Below are 18,131 nucleotides of genomic sequence, written 5' to 3'. Positions count from 1 at the left end.
CTAGGCCAAAAAAAGACTTTGACACAAGGGCTCCAAGGACAGCATATCATACTCACACATGTACACCTATAAAATCTATTCTTTCTCACTCTCTTTCCTCCCCTGCGTAGTTAGATGGAGGTAAGTGGGTAGACATCCCCTAATGTCTGAAACGTCAGCGCCGGGTTAACAGCAAGAGTCATTCCAACAACACACACACACACACACACACACACACGCATGCACGCGCGCGCGCGCGCACTGTAGCCTCATCTCCTACGGTGAACGTACAGGCCAGCTGGACTATATATATTAGCAACTATTTTTACCACCGTAGCATCCTGCCAGTCAGGGATGCCAGGGATTGGCTGCAGGCCACTATCAGCATCATCCCACCGGGCTCTCCTGTTAAAGCTAATCACTCGGTGTACGTAAGCTGGCTTGCATCTACGTCTGCAATCCCCTAGTGGGTATTTCTAGTCCTTTGATTGAACCACTTGTCTCCCAATTCTTGGCACCCTTCCCGAAAAGCTAGCAGTAACCACCACCACAGCAAGTCTTCCATCCTGCAGCCAACCAAATCACAGTTACTATCGTGAGCAACAGACATTTCTTTATCTGTGAACATCGAACGACTTCAGAAGTGGAAAAAAGGGGGGAAAATTGGAGTTGGGATCAAAAGAGTTTTTCTCTTTTTCGATGTCCTTAAGCGAAGTGATTGGTCATTATCGCAATCAGTGTGTTAATACAACCAGGTTACCACTTGCTCTTCATAAAAGTTAAGGGAAAAAAAAATCCAACTACTAGCCAACCCCACTACAATTTCAGGGACAGAAACATTCACTGATCAAGCGTCTCCGAAGGCTAGGACATCTGTTACCGAAACCCGAGACTCTCCTGCAGGCTAGCATCCCTCTCCTGGCTTGTGCTCCCGCACGTTCTTCAACACACCACCCTCAGACGCAAGTCACCTCGTGAAGACGCCGGTCAGTATTGTACTTCCGTCCATCTCCTAGACAGCGTGAACGAAAGAAAGAGAGAAAAAGAGTGAGGGAGAGGAAGAGAAAAAGAAAGGAGAGAGAGAGAGTGAGGGAGGGTGCATGTGCTAAGGAGAAGAGGTCGCATGAAATAATGCCTCGGGCCTTCCTGATTACAAACAAACGCTATAACTCTGCTGTCGAATATGAGGACATTCAGAATTCCAGAGGTAATTAAAATTTCATTTTGTTTCATTAAAGAAAAAAAAAAAAGGACACATTTGTTTTTTTTTTAAAGTTTATTAATTACATCTCTATTATTTTCCAGTCATTATTTATTTCTCTGTTTGGCGTCGATTGTGTACTACAAGGCAGTAAAATACACTTTATCTGGGAGTAATCAATTCTTTTCTAATTTTCAGAATATATGATTTAATGAATTAAAAAAAATCTACTAATACAAATTATGACATATTTTGAAATATTGGAAATTTCAACTATTTCATAAAATAATTGAAGTTCCTAATGTTCTGGATCATGTTAAAAAACCATTGACAGTTGCGTCAAACATCTGTCCAGAGTTGAATTTTCAGAGGGCAGAAGAATTTGTCAGAATTTAAGCCAAATGCTAATTTTGAAATAAGAAACGTGAATATTTTTAAAAAGTATTTGCTAAAATGAATTGATGTTCAATTAAAAAGTCAAGATTATTGGTACAGTACTAATGTTAATGATAAATCGTTAAATTCCTTTTTTTAAATTATACCTTCTTACAAAAATTGTTTTAATCGAATGTTTCTATACTGGATTTGAGTACAAAAAGTTATAATTGTCAAATACTTGATTAAAAACACTACATCTGTTGGTGTTTCTATGAAGTGTCAATCACGCCAGTGGTCGATAACTTTTTCTGATTACAGTACTCTGAAAAACAATGAAATATCTTTTCAATAGAAATATAATGGACTCGTGTATTTTCATCGCTGATTTCAAATATGCATCCCATTTTTTAGCATCCTCCTTTCTTAAGATATTTCAAGATAGTTCTTAAACTTCCAGTTTAAGAACTACTTGTCCCTTGAACTACGTGAGGTTATTAGAAAAGAATTCTTGCTGTTAGGTGGTCGATCTTGAGGATTATGGCACGTCAAAATGTATCTCATAATTTTGTCAGATTCTTATTCAATCCTTAGGTGTAGTTTGGTTTGATTTAAATAAATCTATGCCAATTAGATATCCAGCCAAATATAGAACACATTTATAGCAATTATTCTTTATGAATACATAATTCGAAGGACATTTTCTGCAGGAAAGATAATGATCCAAACAGTACCATTCTAAAAACGTGTTTGAATAATGAATACAGTTAGGCCTATCTAATATCAATCTACTGAAAATACAAGATTCACTTTCATTTATTTCCAGTTTTCTCTATTCTGTTGTATCATACGATAAAACCCACACCCACACACACTGCTCACCTATTTATACTATTTTTGGAGAGTATTGAAGTTCAGTATTTCAACTCAAGTATTCAGTTATCTTTAATATTGATAATATATTTAGAGAGGGTTGATAACTCTGTTCTGTTCGCAACAACAGGAAGAATTACATGTATAGACTGATAATAACTTGCACAAGTCAATATTGTTAATTTTATTAATATTAAAAATTATATTTGCTATTAATGAGAATTGTGATGCATGTAGGGTAACCACATACCCGAATTTCTCAGTACTGCTAGTGTGGACGGAATTAAAAAGATTAAGCAACAAAACAAAGGATCAAGTTTTGTAACGATGTTATATTGACCAAAGTACTGGATAATAATACCAAGATATAACATATACCTACATGTTTGGCAACCTAGTCCGACAAAGCAACTACCTAGGACCAGCTGTTGGAAATGGTTTATTAGACTTAGTTTCGCTCCAACATCCATCTGTCCAAGCGAAAGGCTATCTGCCTTTCGCTTGGACAGATCTGGTTCGATTCCCGTTGAAAACTGGAGAAATTTATAAAGTCTACCTCAATCAAGGTTGTAATTAGCTGATCTCAGGTGAAGGGAGTGCACAGTTCCCCATATGAGTTTTTTCTGGTTTTTCAACCCACTCAACAGGGCATATCAGTCCGTTAACACACAAGCATGTACAGACAAAATACAAATACGAACTTGAACGATAAATTCAGGTGAAATAATAATCTAAAAATAATTTATCCTTGACGTGTATTGGAATATTAAATGAAAAGAAACATATCGTTATAAAAACGAAAATTTTAATATCATATCTGACTTCCATTGGCTTTAAAAAATATCAGTTACCCTCTTGGGACATTTTTTACAAGTTTTTGGTATGTAGGGATTTGAACCTTGCTCAGTGCTCGCACTGGAACGTATTGTTATGGGCCTGAATAAAAAATTCTGACAATAGACAGCTGCATTCTTTGGGTCGATCAATGACAACCAATAGAACATGTTACTCTATCCGATCAATACTTTAACGTGTACATGATAACATGTACATGATTCTTTGGAGGCCCATTGTTCTTGAAAACAAGTATTGCTTTTATGAAAAAAAAACATTACCCAAAAGAAAGAATGAATTCACCGGACCTGACTAGAATCGTTAAATGCTCAGAACCCGTCACAGCAGTATCCAGAATCTTAATCTTCCCCTAACTCCAATTCACCAATCTTGCGAAACCACGTAAAACAGATCTATACCATCACAGTACAACCACTGAACTTCATTGTCGGTGTATGCAATCTCAGTGAAATCGTTCTTCATCCATGCGCCACGCCCAGGTAAGGATAGGTAGCGATATGCTACCTATCCTTACCTGGAGAGATCAACAACCTGCGCAACCATGGTAACCGTTCTAAAAGTGATTTTCTGGTAATTCTACGATTATCCCAGTTCTGCCAATTGCCTCTCAAGTCAATTTATTAAGGATGCCTTTGAGATGTCGTCTCACTGTTTGTTTCAACTGTCGGAAAACTCTGAGGCATTGCCCTCCTGGGTAACACAGTTGGTAGAATCGCCGTCCTTTCCACATCAGGTGGAAAAAGACCTGAGTTCGAGTCTCGTCAATGACGTGAGGAATTTTTATGGGCCTTTTTCACAACGTGGCTGAGTTAGACGGTCTCAGGCAAGGATTGTACGTGGAAAAGTACAGTAATAAAAGTAGTAATTTTGAGATATAATTTATATACAATAATTATAAACGCACAAACAACAGAGCAGCGTATCTTTTCAAGAAGCTGCAGAAAGGCCGTTGTTTGTGGAAGCACAAAGTATTTCCAAAACAATTCAGATAAATCCAATAAAGTCACAGTTCCTGAGGTCTAGTTTAATGAAACAGCCTAGCTTAAAAATAAATTAGATAATATATGTTTGCTTGTGCGAATTGCATTGAACTGAATGGCATTAGCTTCAATGCCTTGTGGAAGAATAAGAAAGAAAGAAGGAACAAAGAAAGACGTACAATCTGAAAGAAAGAAAAAATGCAAAACGACTGAACAGATGAAAATATGAGGAAAAGGTCACAAGAGCCCTGTAAAATTAAACATTATTAAAACGGATAGTTTTGAATAAAAAGCACAATAGGCGAAAAAAATTGGTACCAAAAAAGGAACCAAAAAATTTCTTTAAGTAATAAGCAGAATACTGTATATATAAAATGGAAAACAGGCTCCTTTCTGAGGAGGAAGCTCTCGATAAAAACACAATGGCAGTCTCAGAATTTTTTTAAGAGGAATGGGGGTTAAAGCAACGTTTTAGGGAATTACTTTTGCTCCTATCTAGAATCACGACCACTGGATGGGCCACACAGAAGGTAGATGCAGAAGCAAAACACTATATACAAATCTGCACAGTGTCACGATGATACCAAAACCAAAAAAATTACGGAAGATAGAAATCAAAATATTGTCCACAGTGATAACCGTAAATCTGCACTGATCCTACCACCCAAAACTGCTTTTGAGATAAAAGTGAATAAAATTTAAAGAATATTATTATGTATTAATTTCTTATTAAATTTCTTTTACAACCTGAATTGATGTTGTGATATTAGTACAAAAACGCGAATATATATTACTTTGCGCAAAAAATAATATTCTTGTGGATTGGTCTAGGGATATTAGAACTCCAACGAGAAGTGTTGTATAATTAGAAGTTTACAGACATATTATATATGGCTCAACATGGCCGAAGTCCCTGACGTGCCTAAGACATTACAACAACAACAGTATTTGGGATCTTTTTGGAAAAAGCTCATTTCTTTTTCTATCTACCAGTAGGGAATCTCTTCTTTCCCTCTCTAAAATATTCTACATTAGAATATAATAGCCTGTAGAACATAGCTCTCATCAAAATCCGTAACCATCTTCAATTAGTTGTTTTCAAGTTTTAGGTTTTGTTTCTGCATAGCAATTTCTGTTGCATCTATTTCCTATTTTCATCCATGGTCATACAACAATATGCTTCTTTTTTTTTAAATTCGGGTTGGATATTTTACTTAATAGCCTTGAAAACTAAATCCCACAGTAGATTCGAACTTCGACATCAGTTGCAAGTTTACTTATTTAATTAAACATACCTTTGTATAGGAAATTCTCTTTTCTATGTCTGGGTATTTAATCAATAAATCATTTAATTTGTACATATCTGTGTGTTATATAATTTTATTATTAATTTACATATAATGCCTTTCACAGAACAGATATCTAAAAATTCCATAAAAAGGCATTTAGGCAGAACGAAATTCAAACATAACGTAGTGAACCTGTATATTCGAGCATACGGTAATTTAATTGCTTAAATTATTTTATTTGTTCCACAAGTAATTTTTTACGCTTACTTTGTTTGAATAAACGTTCTTATTGCTGTTGTTGTTGTTGTTGTTGTTGCTATTATAGTAGGGTTTTAGGAGCATCAGCGAATAAGGCCATATTACTCCGTATACAGTGTCTGTAAATTGCGTGTGGTCTGTGATTGATTTTCAGTTTGTTGGATGAAAAACTCGAGTTTCCGGGAGAAAAAACCCCATGCTACACTCTCCTGAGACTGACTAACTGAGCCACGTTGTGAAAATGGCCGATAAAAATTCCTCACGTCATCGAAGGAACTCGAACTCAGGTCTTTTCCTCCCGGTGTTGGGAGGACAGCGATCCTACCAACTTGCTACCCACGAGGGGGTTCTTATTGCAGAATTCTCAGAAGTTGTAATTTGGTCAGATTTTACAGAGTTTCTTCCAGATTAAAGTAAGTGGGAAGCCAAGAATGAAATGCATTTGTACTATCTATTAGTATATTACTTTGCCTTAGGCTGCTATTCAAATGTGTTACTGTAATTACAATAATCCGAATCTCGTCAAGTTATTTTCTGTCCAAGCTCACTCAATATCAGCAATCCATTATCCAACATAATTTAGCAGTGACCTAGGCAAGTTTAGACTTTTCAAGCGGTTTTCCTTCTGAATCCAAAACATCGATTTCATCGATGAATCCTACAGTCCCTCGCAAAAAGCACAGTGGATAGCCTAGCTGCTCTCTCTCTCTCTCTCTCTCTCTCTCTCTCTCTCTCTCTCTCTCTCTCTCTCTCTCTCATAGCACGTGGAAAATGCTCGCATCCGATTTTCGTCGCTGGAGGGTTTCATAATTTTGTTTTCTTCTACAAACTCAGAGATTTTCATCCCGCTACCCGATAACAGAATACGCGCATTGCATACACGGCATACTGACACCTCACGACCTTAATTTCTTTGGCCCAAATTCTGAACGACCTATTAAATCCTATAAAGTTTCTTTTGATTTCAAATGACTTGTTAACCTCCATCGCTCTCCTTTCTCCGGACTGGTCAACTTATTTTATTTTGACTAAGAACAGTACTTCCTATTTTCTTTCTAACATTCATTTTCTTTTATTATAATCATCTGTGTTGAGAAAATTTTTGATTAATAATGATTCTACCGTATTACTGAAGAATGTGATGTCCTGTCTTCACCAAATTCTATGATAAGATCAGAAATGAGTAGGAACAGGACTAGTCGAAATTATTTTATCCTCCATCATGTTTCACACGATGGATATCAGACGAAGAAGTATTTATTGGATAAGCTGTGGATAATGGAACTAACAAACACTAAATCAGATATACATATTGTTTAGTTTTAGCCCTCGCGATAGCACAGCAGTTCTACTCATTGTCCTTCCACATTTTGTGACAAAAGCTGGATTCGAATCCCGTTGATGACGCGAGGACGTTTGCCTCTTTTTTTTTTATCACACTGTTTCTCGAGAGACGGCAATATGCTTTTTCTTTTCGAGGAATGCCGGGTTTTTTCGTTCGTCAAATAGGCAAACCGACCAGAGAACTCACGCTGTTTACGGATGTAGCACATTGAGGATTTATAAACTTTGGTTAGGCTCTGGTTCCTCAGGGCAACGACAGTGATTTCACAATCGACCAGACGGATCCGTCATGGGAGGGGTGTGTATACCAGTTTGTATTCTAACAACGGCTTGTCTGTTTTAGGGACAAGAAAACCGGCGCTTCTCGGATAAAAGAATCTCTTATAATACCTCTTTGAAATCGAATAATTCAGCAGTTTTAAAAAGAACCTAGAAAAGGTCCCTATATCCATCCCCACCCCCCACATCACTATACTGACAGGATTAAAACGGACAAGTTTCCAAAGAGAAAAAAAGAGAAAATAAGTGTAATCCTAATTGCATGATCTGAATTCTATATATAAAGTCAGACGGCTCTCTCTCTCTCTCTCTCTCTCTCTCTCTCTCTCTCTCTCTCTCTCCCACACACACAATAACTAGGAGCTATTTGATTGCAAAATGCGATTTTAAAAAATCGAAACTATCTCGAATTTCAGGAACTGTGACCAAGGAAAACCATCTGTCCTGACCTTTTTCTTACGCGCTTGTTGTTTTTACAGCGTACTTCTATTTGGCACGCCAGTTAACACAACTTTCAATGTTGTTCATGTCGTAGGAAGGTAGGAGATAATGGGAAACCACCACAACACCCCTAAGTAAAGTAACAGAATGTAAACTGAAAAACGGAATTATTTGACACTATTATTTATCATCCACTGGAATACTAAAATAACTTAACCACGGGAAAGCTAAAGATTTTTTTTAGTCACTTTAGCCTGGCTTTCTTTGAACTTCTGTCCAACAAATCTTAGATTATTTTTTACTCGAAACCTTACTACATTATTGAATAATTCCGTAACTGATTAGTTCAAAGCAGTCTTTGATTTTTCGCTTAAACACGTATTTATTATGTGAAATGTCTACAGTTAAATTTAAAAGCAAACTAATTTACAGACAAAAAGATAGCGAATAATTCCTAAATATCAGCAAATAAAAAGATAATGCACAAAGGCACGCTAAACACTAAGAAGGAACGATTCTAATGACACTCATTTATCATTTCTAAGCGAGAACTGTCTGATTGCGTTATAGGGTTCACGTATCGAGGCTCCTTGTTGTATCCGTCTACTTAAGACTGCTCTTTCGAAGACTGGGCATTCGTTTGCTTTTTGATTTCCTTTCTTTCTTTCGTTGAAATGAAAACAAAAGGGGGAACGCTTAGAATAAATGCCAAGGCATCTAAAGCCACGAGGTTTCAGGATATTGTGTTTGCAAACTTGTTTGCTGTGGGCTATTTCGTTTACGGGATGAAAAACACAATTTTTGGCCGTCTGTTTGGAAGTCTTGCTGTTCATTAAAGCGATACAAGATTTAAAATAAAAAAAGGGGCAGAGAGAGAAAAACATCACTAATATGCACGTGCAGATAACCCGCGTCCTCTACTAATTTATTATTTTTTTATTTTCGTTCTTTCTCTACTCTTCTATTCCCATGATATTTAATCCTATCGGTGAATCATTCCAGGAAGATTTCTTCGTACGACAGCGATCCATCTTCTCTTCCTCTAACAGGCCTACACCTCTGTCACAAGCGGTCCCATTCAGCAATGGTCACAGCTACCTCAAGTCGACGTGTGGCCCCCAGCACGCTCATTTAGTCTATACGAGGACTTACGATAGCAAACGAATACTGAGGAGAGTGGGGGAGAAGGGGTATCGGCACGCGACTGCCGTATCAAATTTTCGCCGACAAATCCGGAGAAGTGCGAAGTTTGAATAAGGGGTCACAAAAACTTAATATAAATCAGATTGGGTGATTAAGTTGGCGTATTATCTCGTGGCGCGTTCTCGCAGTGACACACTGACTGTCTTTGTGCGCTCTAACACCCACCATGCTGCCCTTCATCACCAATGTTTACGTGTTCTCGCGCAAGTGAAACACGCTGTCTCACCAACTTTCTTCCACTGACGTAGGCAGAAGTCCTAATGAATCGGCGCACGTTAAGGGAAAAGCGGGGTGACAACTAAGATATATCTGTCGTCGCTGACCCCGTTACCGATGACCTTTGGGTCACATCAGATAAAGCATAAAGACGGAGTAATGCTATCAACACTCGACAATCATCGTATTTTTTATTGAGTTAGACGACTCTTCTACTCTCTCATCCCCTTGTTGTATTACACACACGCGCGCACACAAACAGTCACAAATACTGTCTGCCTTTGTCATGGCTCTGTATAGTCTGGTGTCATTATTACCCCATCAGTCTTCCAATGCTTTCCGCATGGACCTCCTTAAGGTAATACTTCACAATGGGCAATGTGCATAATGGATCGATAAATAATAGATCTTCTAATTATTTGGTCAAAAGTTTCAAATCCAAATCCAAACTAATAGATCAATTGTAACATTAACTTGTACAGCTAATAGATCATTTCTTGTTTTTACTTTTCTAATTATTAAGTCAAAATTTGCAAATCCAAACCGTTGATCAATTGAAACATTAACTTGTATCAATGACTTAACAAAAACTAGTAGATCGTTTCTTGTTTTGACCTTCCATTGTTAGAAGGCCATTGAGGAAGTCAATAGTAAGGTATTGCTGGTTATTGACCCTGATTTCTATTTAGATACTAAATTACGTGAGATATCTTATAATCCAGCCACTAGATTTTGGCTGCGTAAATTGTTTTTAAACTCATGGAATCATTCATGAAATTCTTCGCCATATTGGTGTGCTTCATTCTTCTATAGACTTGTTTGTTGTAGGGTTTTAGGCACATCAACAGCTTAGGCCATATTGCGCCGTATATAATACGTCTGTAAATTGTGTGTTCTATGGTCGATTTGCTGGACAACAGAGACTGACTAACTCAGCAACAGAGTGAAAAAAAGCGCATAAAAAGGCCAAGGTTTTCCCACTCGGGGTTTTCGTCGATTTGCCAGAAAAACAGGCAAATCGACCAGAGAACTCCCACAATTTATGGCCATATAAGTTAGTTCTTGGGTGGTCCTAATATGACAGTTTATTTTATTTTATTTATTTACCTCTTGAGTATTTCACAAACGACTTATTGAGTGCTGCTCTTCCTGTTCCGGTCTTGCAAATTTAACCTCTATTTATAAATAAACTACTCTCACTACTTGGGGACAGTTTTAAAACTGACTACGAATATTTATTACCGAATGTGTAATTATTTAAATGAAATAAAGCAAATACTTTTTAATTACTCTAAATTTTAACTATATATGAATTACCGTTACTGTTTGACTCACCTTTGTAAAAATTGGAGAAAATCGGATTTCTTTCTAAGATTAAAATTCACTCGGTAATCGTATTCATATAAACTTGAGAACTAAATATTTCTGCCCAGTCTCGAGTAATAAAAGAAGTATTACTTATCTTCGCTTATATCGGAAGTTCTCTCTACAAGTTTGACAAAAGGTAATCCTCAATCAGATGGAATAGCATTGAAACCGATTGGCACTTGTGCTGACTCTACAATCAGTTATAATGAAGTGCTTAGGACATAGTGGTGGTGTGTTATTTCAGCCGTCCTTAAAAACACATTACAGAGTTCATTACAAGTCACGTCCAAGCAGCGGTTACTTTATCTTGGCCAGTGCAATCAGTAGCACTCAGCTGTAAGGAAGGAGATTGGGGGTTAAGGGATGTTCAGTCTAGGAAAGGTTACAATTTTTAAGACGTTCTGACTTGCTGCACTGTATACTACCCAGGGCCGTGCGCAAGATAGGGATGGAAGGGTTGACGTTGATGCAGTGCACTCGGATCCTCCACATAGGGGATCTCCAAATGGCAATGGAAAAAAAGTACTTCAGCAAATAATGAAATTTTGAGAATGCTGGCAGAGATAGAAACTGATTTTTAGGGCCCACGAAACTTTAGAAAAGGTCCTCTTAAAAGTTTTAAACGAATGATTTTAACGGCTATAGAGTGAAATCCCGTTGCAAACTTCTCGGATTTCGTTTTCACACCTGCTAGGTATGAGCAGCAAATGTGTTACACATTTTTATATTCAATGCTCAATGCACATTGACGAGAATGTAAAGCAGTGACTCTTTCCGAACCAAATGTTTGTTTTGGATTAAGAGACAAAGCAATTAAGCCCGCCGCCCCACAAAAAAAAAAAAAAAAAACGGCGCAACTCTCGCCCGAAACTGACTAACAGGCCATGGTGTAAAAGAACCTAAGAAGATTCTTCCCGGTCATTAAGCAAGAATACAGTCAAATTACTGTGGAGTTCAGTTATTGTACTTTCATGGTTCCCAGCGATTGCTTTTCTCAGCTAGGAACCGGTGGGAGTATTTGTTGAGCCTTTATTTATGCAAGTGTGCTAAAATCTTCCTCAATAAGAATTTGTCGTTTTCATGAGCAGAGAATCATGAGTAGATCCATGCATTGACAGACAAACCAGCCGTCCCGAATATGAAAGATAAACTTTTTGAAAAATGCTTGAACGTACACTTTATGATTTCGTGAATATATCTGTTTGGAGTTAAGCAAATTATAAAATTCCGGCCTTTTGATTCAGTGTCTTTTTCATTGCTGACAGTTTATTTACGTATAACATAAAATAATTCGTTTTCCAAGTTCAAATTCGACCCAGATTAAAGTTCACATAGGTGTGACCTACCACTCTTTGCAATCAGTTCATTTTCCTTTCATTTGCTTAATTAATTAGTAAAAGTCTTCCTTTATCTTCGTAGTATGAGTATGCACGTCAACAGAATTGCATTTTAATGAGATTACCCTAAATAGAAAAAAAGAGCAACGTCTCTTGCTGAAATAATTATACATTGAGCTCAGAGTTGATAATAATCCATCGATTATTCGTACATTTTACAATATACCTCAGAAAGGTTTTTTATTTTCAGTATGTTTTGTAGATATATTGTGTTTATGATTTTAACCATATTTATGATTTTGTATATAAATGGTACAATCCAAATATTAGTTCCGTCCACTCATTGTAGCAAAAACGAGTATGATTTTGAGTTTGAGAGTTCAACGTGTTTTCATTTTGAGATTGCCCAATGCTATGAATGATATGCATGCTACGAAGGCTATTCTGTATTAAGAACAACGTCTCCCCATCAAATTCCTTTTCCTAAAAGGGGAAAATACTGAGAGCATTTTCAATAGCATTTATTGGTAACAGTTGTAGTGAGTGTGCAGGGTCATCAAGTAGTCAAAAGGAAATGAGGTCAAATCTAAAAGAACACCACACATCAAGCATACCTGAAAATGCAGACCGTGCGATGGAACTGATAATGCGCACTGACGATACCAGTAAACGTCTGAAGTTATCATCCGGTACAGTTAATTTCGAAATTAGTAAACAACTATGCATGACAAATGAATTCACAATTAGGGTTACAAACGTTTGGTAATTTAAAAAAAAATCCCCTAGTTTTTTGATTTTTTTTTTTGGGCCAAATAATCACGGTTGAAGAAACTTGAACACTTCTACAATCTAACTTTAAAAACTGTACAACTCAAAGATTAAAAGACGGTCGAAGCAATAGAAATGGGAAGATTCTTCAAATGTGAGAATTTTCCAGCAGTTCATCAAACTGTGTATTGTATTGTGTATTGTTTGCAATAAAAAAATATGAAAAGTATAGTCAAATAAAAAATAAAATAATTGGTTTCGAAGTGTCTTAGTCAGTTAACTCTTCAATTTATAGTACTATCAAACTGTTTTGGATTGGCCCACAGGACATAGCCAATAAAATATTGCTGAAATGCGTATTTTACTGGTCCAGACTTATTTTTGCCTTAAAAATCCTTTATTATCCGACAAAACACATAGAAGGAAATTATTGTAATGGATATAGAAATAATAAGCTGCTTTCGATAATCCTAAAAAGGGTTTAAAAAAAAAGAAAAGTTGTTAAATTAGGGGGGAAGTGGTTTAGTTTTCAGAGAAAGAAAGAAATTATCGAAGCCCGCACAGCCAATCTGACTGAATGCTTAAAAATAAGCCGCTCAAATATTTTATAAACCGAAATAACCAACCAGAATAGCATCAAGAAACAAACTGAGAATCACATAACGTAAAGAAATTTGCAAATCCATATATAGCGTATGCATTGATCATTACTCAAGAAGATCTACGTCGCTTTTAGCACTGAGTAACAACTGAAGGAGAAGATTCATGCGTGCACTACTATAAATACGGCTTCAGTTCGTACGAGATTAATGGAGTGGTAATGTCACACCTCACACTCGGAACTTCTTTTTTTTTTTTCCCTTTCCAGATGTGGGTGTTTAAAGAGTGCGTTTCTACTACCATAACTAGCCGAGTAAAAGGAGCCCCCCAACAAGAAAGAAAATATTAAAATAAACACACATCAGAACCGAAGATAAATTACTTTGTAATAGGTTTTGTTTGTATTAATTAGTGAAGGGCAAAGAGTAGGCAAAAGAAATGGTGCATTTAATATAGAGAAACGTATTGAATTTTTTGCCCTTGGATCTCTGACAAAAATTACTTTAAGAGAAGTAAGTGAGGAAGAAAAGTAGTAACCAGTTGTGGAAGAGGACTATTTTTTAACATGCTGGTTTGTTGTCTTTTAAATGCATCAGCAACTTAGACCATATTGCGCCATATATATTATGTCTGTAAATTGCGTGTGTTCTGTGATCAATTTGCCTGTTTGCTGAACGAAAAATTCGAATTTTTGGGAGAAAATATCGTACTAACTCGCCTGAGACGGACAACCTCAGCCACGTTATGAAAATCCACCCATAAAAATTCTTTGCGTCATTGAGAAGATTCGAACTCTGGTCTTTCCCAGCCGGTGTGAGAAAGACGGCGATTATACCAACTGTGTTATCGGCGAGGGCAAAATACCCCTAGTATCAGTATCACTAAAGGTAAATCGATGAAAGTAATCCAGGCTTATTCAAATACAAATACAAATTATTCAGAATAGGCGCAGATAGCAAGGTTTTTTTCCCAGAAACTGAGGTTTTTCGTCCAGCAAAACAGGAAAATCGACCAGGGGAACACACGCAATTTACAGACAAAATACACATGGGTATGTGCAAATGGCAATGTATCATGCCGACTAAGCTACACCGGAGGACTGCTTATTTCATAATTAGATTTATTGTGCTTGGGCGGTTCCGGCCCACCCTTGGCGTCCTTACCATCTGTCGTATAGATCAGTCACTAAGGTAGCACGCTGAGCTGGATTCAACCATCTAGGATCAATCATTAAGGTAGCTCAGTCACTAAGGTGACTGAGCCAATACTAAGATTAGTCCCTAAGGCAGCACAATGAACCACCATCTGAAATCAGGTAAAAAAATCAACAACGACCAGACTGAACCTGCTCTGATAACTTGTTTAGATCAATTGTTTAGCTTTTCCCGAAGGTGTACGATAGTCCAAGAGTCAATTTAGTTAGCCTAGAAAAATTTACATTACCAAAGACACGATCTAATAGAACAGGATCAATGCAGCTACAGTACCCTGACAATCGAGAGAACAATCTCCAAAATTTCTCCAAAAAAAATCAGTCCCCTAATTCACAACATGAAATCTCTAACACGAGAACTGTCATCAACTTGTTGCTTCACTTCACCTCTCGTCCATGCTTGCTCCTAAGATATTTAACGTAAAAACTGCGTTATTAATTTGTAAACTTATAGTTCCCCTATAGGAATTCGTCCAGTCTGATCCTTGGCAGTTTTCAATAGATTCAAAACATAGCAACGTTCTTTGTCTTTTAAACAAGCTTTCGCAAACATCTGAAAGTAAGCGTCCTCAACTTGTCACTTCAATGGGTTGTTACATCAGGGATAAAGTCATACAATGAATTCAGAGTATTAGTTAATAAACTACTTGCTAAAAGTAAATTTTCTTACAACTCTCCTTTCTTAATTTAAGTGCTGAAGTATGCGCGGTCCTGGAAAGAAATTGGATACTCCCATTATTTAATTTATTCAAGCTTTGCAAAACCTTCAAGTGCCTTAAATTAAGTATCTCATAGACGTCTTGTCTAGAGACTTTGCAACCCACAAAACGTCTCATAAATCGGGTGGAACTTTTTATTCACACTGTGTGTATATGTATCATATACATGTATTAGTTAAGTGATATTACATCATAGGATTCATTCATGTATTTATTAACCAGAAAACAAATGTTCAGTTAGAAAGAACACAAATTATCAGTATGAATAGTCTCATAACTAATATCATTTGCTGATACTTAATAAGACCATTTATTTGTGTATATATCTTATGGCTTTACATTATCCTTCAAGTGAATGTATATAATTATTTAAAGCAGAATGATGTTTGTTTCTTTTAACCTTCCAACAGAGAACAGTCCTGAGCGACGGGTCAGCACAGCCGAAGGTCCTGCAGAGGAAAATGAGCAGACAGACGTTCATCCAACACTCCCACTGAAGCCAGCCAGTCCCCAATCACCAGCCAACATATCTCGGGGCCCCGATTACACTCCAGAAGGTCTGCACACGCCATGTCTTCGATATGAACAAGAAGAGCAGCTTCAACCTCTAGGATTAACAGTACCTCGAGCTCGAAGCGAAGATAAAGAAGATTTCTATGCATCCCGCGAAAGCGTTCGTCGGAATCTGACTTCGCAGTTGCAAGCTGTTTCCGGCCATTACGTGCCAATCGCTTCGGGAAGCGCGTCATCTTCGCTTCCACACTCCGCTCTCATCACCGTCATCAGGCACTTGGTGCAGACGCCGACGAGCGGTCTTCCGTCGGCTGTGTGCGAACAGACTTTCGCCGGCGATTCCGGCAGTGCGGGGGGTTTAATTCTGACCTCCCAAGACACCCACGTGTGTCCGGAGTGTGGAAAGCGGTACAGTACTTCCAGCAACCTGGCACGTCACCGACAAACTCACCGGAGCGTCACGGACAAGAAGGCGCGTAAGTGTCCACACTGCGATAAGGTGTACGTCTCCATGCCGGCTTACAGTATGCACGTGCGCACTCACAGTCAAGGTTGCCAGTGTCCCTACTGTGGAAAGTGCTTCAGCAGGCCGTGGTTACTCCAGGGACACATCCGCACTCACACCGGCGAGAAGCCCTTTAAATGTCCCATCTGCAACAAAGCGTTCGCCGATAAATCCAATCTCCGAGCACACATCCAAACCCACTCCACCACCAAGCCCTACGTATGCCAGCGTTGCGGTAAAGCTTTCGCCCTGAAGAGTTATCTCTACAAACACGAGGAGTCTTCCTGTATGAGACTACATCGCCAGCAGGAACGTCAGAGGACAACACCAAGAATCCATCCAGTACTGGCTCCAATAAGTTCTCCAGTCGAAATACAAGCTTAGAGAACTGAATAAAGTCATCGAAGTTGTTTGGAACATAAGGAGAGGTGCCATCCATTCCTCTCATTGTTGTCTACTTCCACTACTATTTCCATAAAGATAACATTCATTTATAGTTTGTAACAGCCATCAGTTTCCATTTTATGAACTTAACAGAACGTTTTGAAATCGTAAGGTTGATTTTCGATTTTAATTCGAAATCTTTGTTTGGCCACAAACAACTTTCTGTGATCTCCGAAAAAGCAAAACGAAAATAATTGTAGTAGTGTTTATTAGGAATTTCCTTTCACTCCATCACAAATAGAGCGAGACCTTTGGAAATTACTTTCTACCTGGCATTTCGATTTCGATCCCTTTTTGACGTACGTTTTTGTGCGTGGTAACCTGTACCACAAGAATGACAACCAAAGTAGACTTCTGTACTGATTTCGTTTGTCTTCCACCTGATTGAGATAACTACAGAGAAATTCGTAGTGGGAGTCAAGCAAACATAATTTTCAATTGGGATTATACAATTCTTCTGAATTAGGAATCGGTGCCTTTAGAAGGGGAGAATAGATGAAGGCACTCTATAATTTATTTCGCTTGAAAAAAACCGATAAAAATGGGTGACAACAGGAATTATGGTATTTACAGCTACTATCGTTGAAGATAAAATCAAAATTTAGTAATTAAAAATTCAAATTTTCAAATTGTTATTTAAAAATTATGATTTTTAAGATGGCAGAGAAGAAGAATCTAATATCCATGGAAATTAGCTGTTTTTGCCTTGCACTGCATAATTATCTCACGAAGAAGGCGTATGATTTTTGGATTCTCGTGGCATATACAAATAAACTTCCTCCCCCAACCCTATCTTCAGTTTTCAACTAGTGTTGACATGTCCGGTACATGTTGAACAAAGATTTATTGCAGCGAGTTTGAAGCATGAGGTGATGGCAAGAAACAAAAAAACAAAACGGGGGGCCTATTGTTCTCCATTATTACTTTTTGAGTCTAAAAAAAAAAAGAAATATTTTGGGTTAAACCAATTAAATTAAACTTTCATTCCAACCAAAACGTGTTGCACAGAAAGATCTATCGATCCATCTATCCTCTACTCTGGACAGAATCCTACTAAAATGAAACATAATAATAATAAATGCAATGTGACACCTTTCTTGCCATCGCCTGTATAAAATCTATACAATGCTGCTACTTCGGACCAAATATCCTGGGGCGAGCTTTTTTTTTTTTTTTTTTTTTTAATATTTGTCTTTGTGTGTACAGAATGGTCACTTCCATTCCAACACAACTTTTGTCACAAGTCATTCCTCTGAATGGTTTCGGCCACTTGTTCAACTCTATGTCTTGTTTACAACCAGAAAGGAATAGTTAATTTTATGGCCAGTTTTTTTCTGTTCTTTTCTTTCTCTTTCGCTGCGTTGAAGAGAA

At 37.5% G+C, this 18,131-nt stretch overlaps 1 protein-coding gene across 1 annotated transcript; it reads left to right on the top strand.

Moving 5' to 3' along the window:
- The first annotated feature begins 365 nt into the window (after positions 1–365).
- On the top strand, positions 366–17,358 carry LOC150089893 (uncharacterized). The gene is made up of 2 exons (XM_090389690.1): positions 366–1,186; positions 15,709–17,358. Exons 1-2 carry the CDS (start codon positions 1,111–1,113, stop codon positions 16,698–16,700), a joined length of 1,068 nt encoding a protein of 355 aa, XP_090245816.1. The 5' UTR covers positions 366–1,110; the 3' UTR covers positions 16,701–17,358.
- Positions 17,359–18,131: the final 773 nt, after the last annotated feature.

This window comes from Mastigoproctus giganteus, chromosome 2 (genome assembly GCF_048544385.1).
Source record: "Mastigoproctus giganteus isolate SK-2022 chromosome 2, ASM4854438v1, whole genome shotgun sequence".
NCBI classification, from domain to species: domain Eukaryota; kingdom Metazoa; phylum Arthropoda; class Arachnida; order Uropygi; family Thelyphonidae; genus Mastigoproctus; species Mastigoproctus giganteus.
Note: the sequence above shows the minus strand (reverse complement) of the source record. Positions and strands in the feature narration are given on the sequence as shown.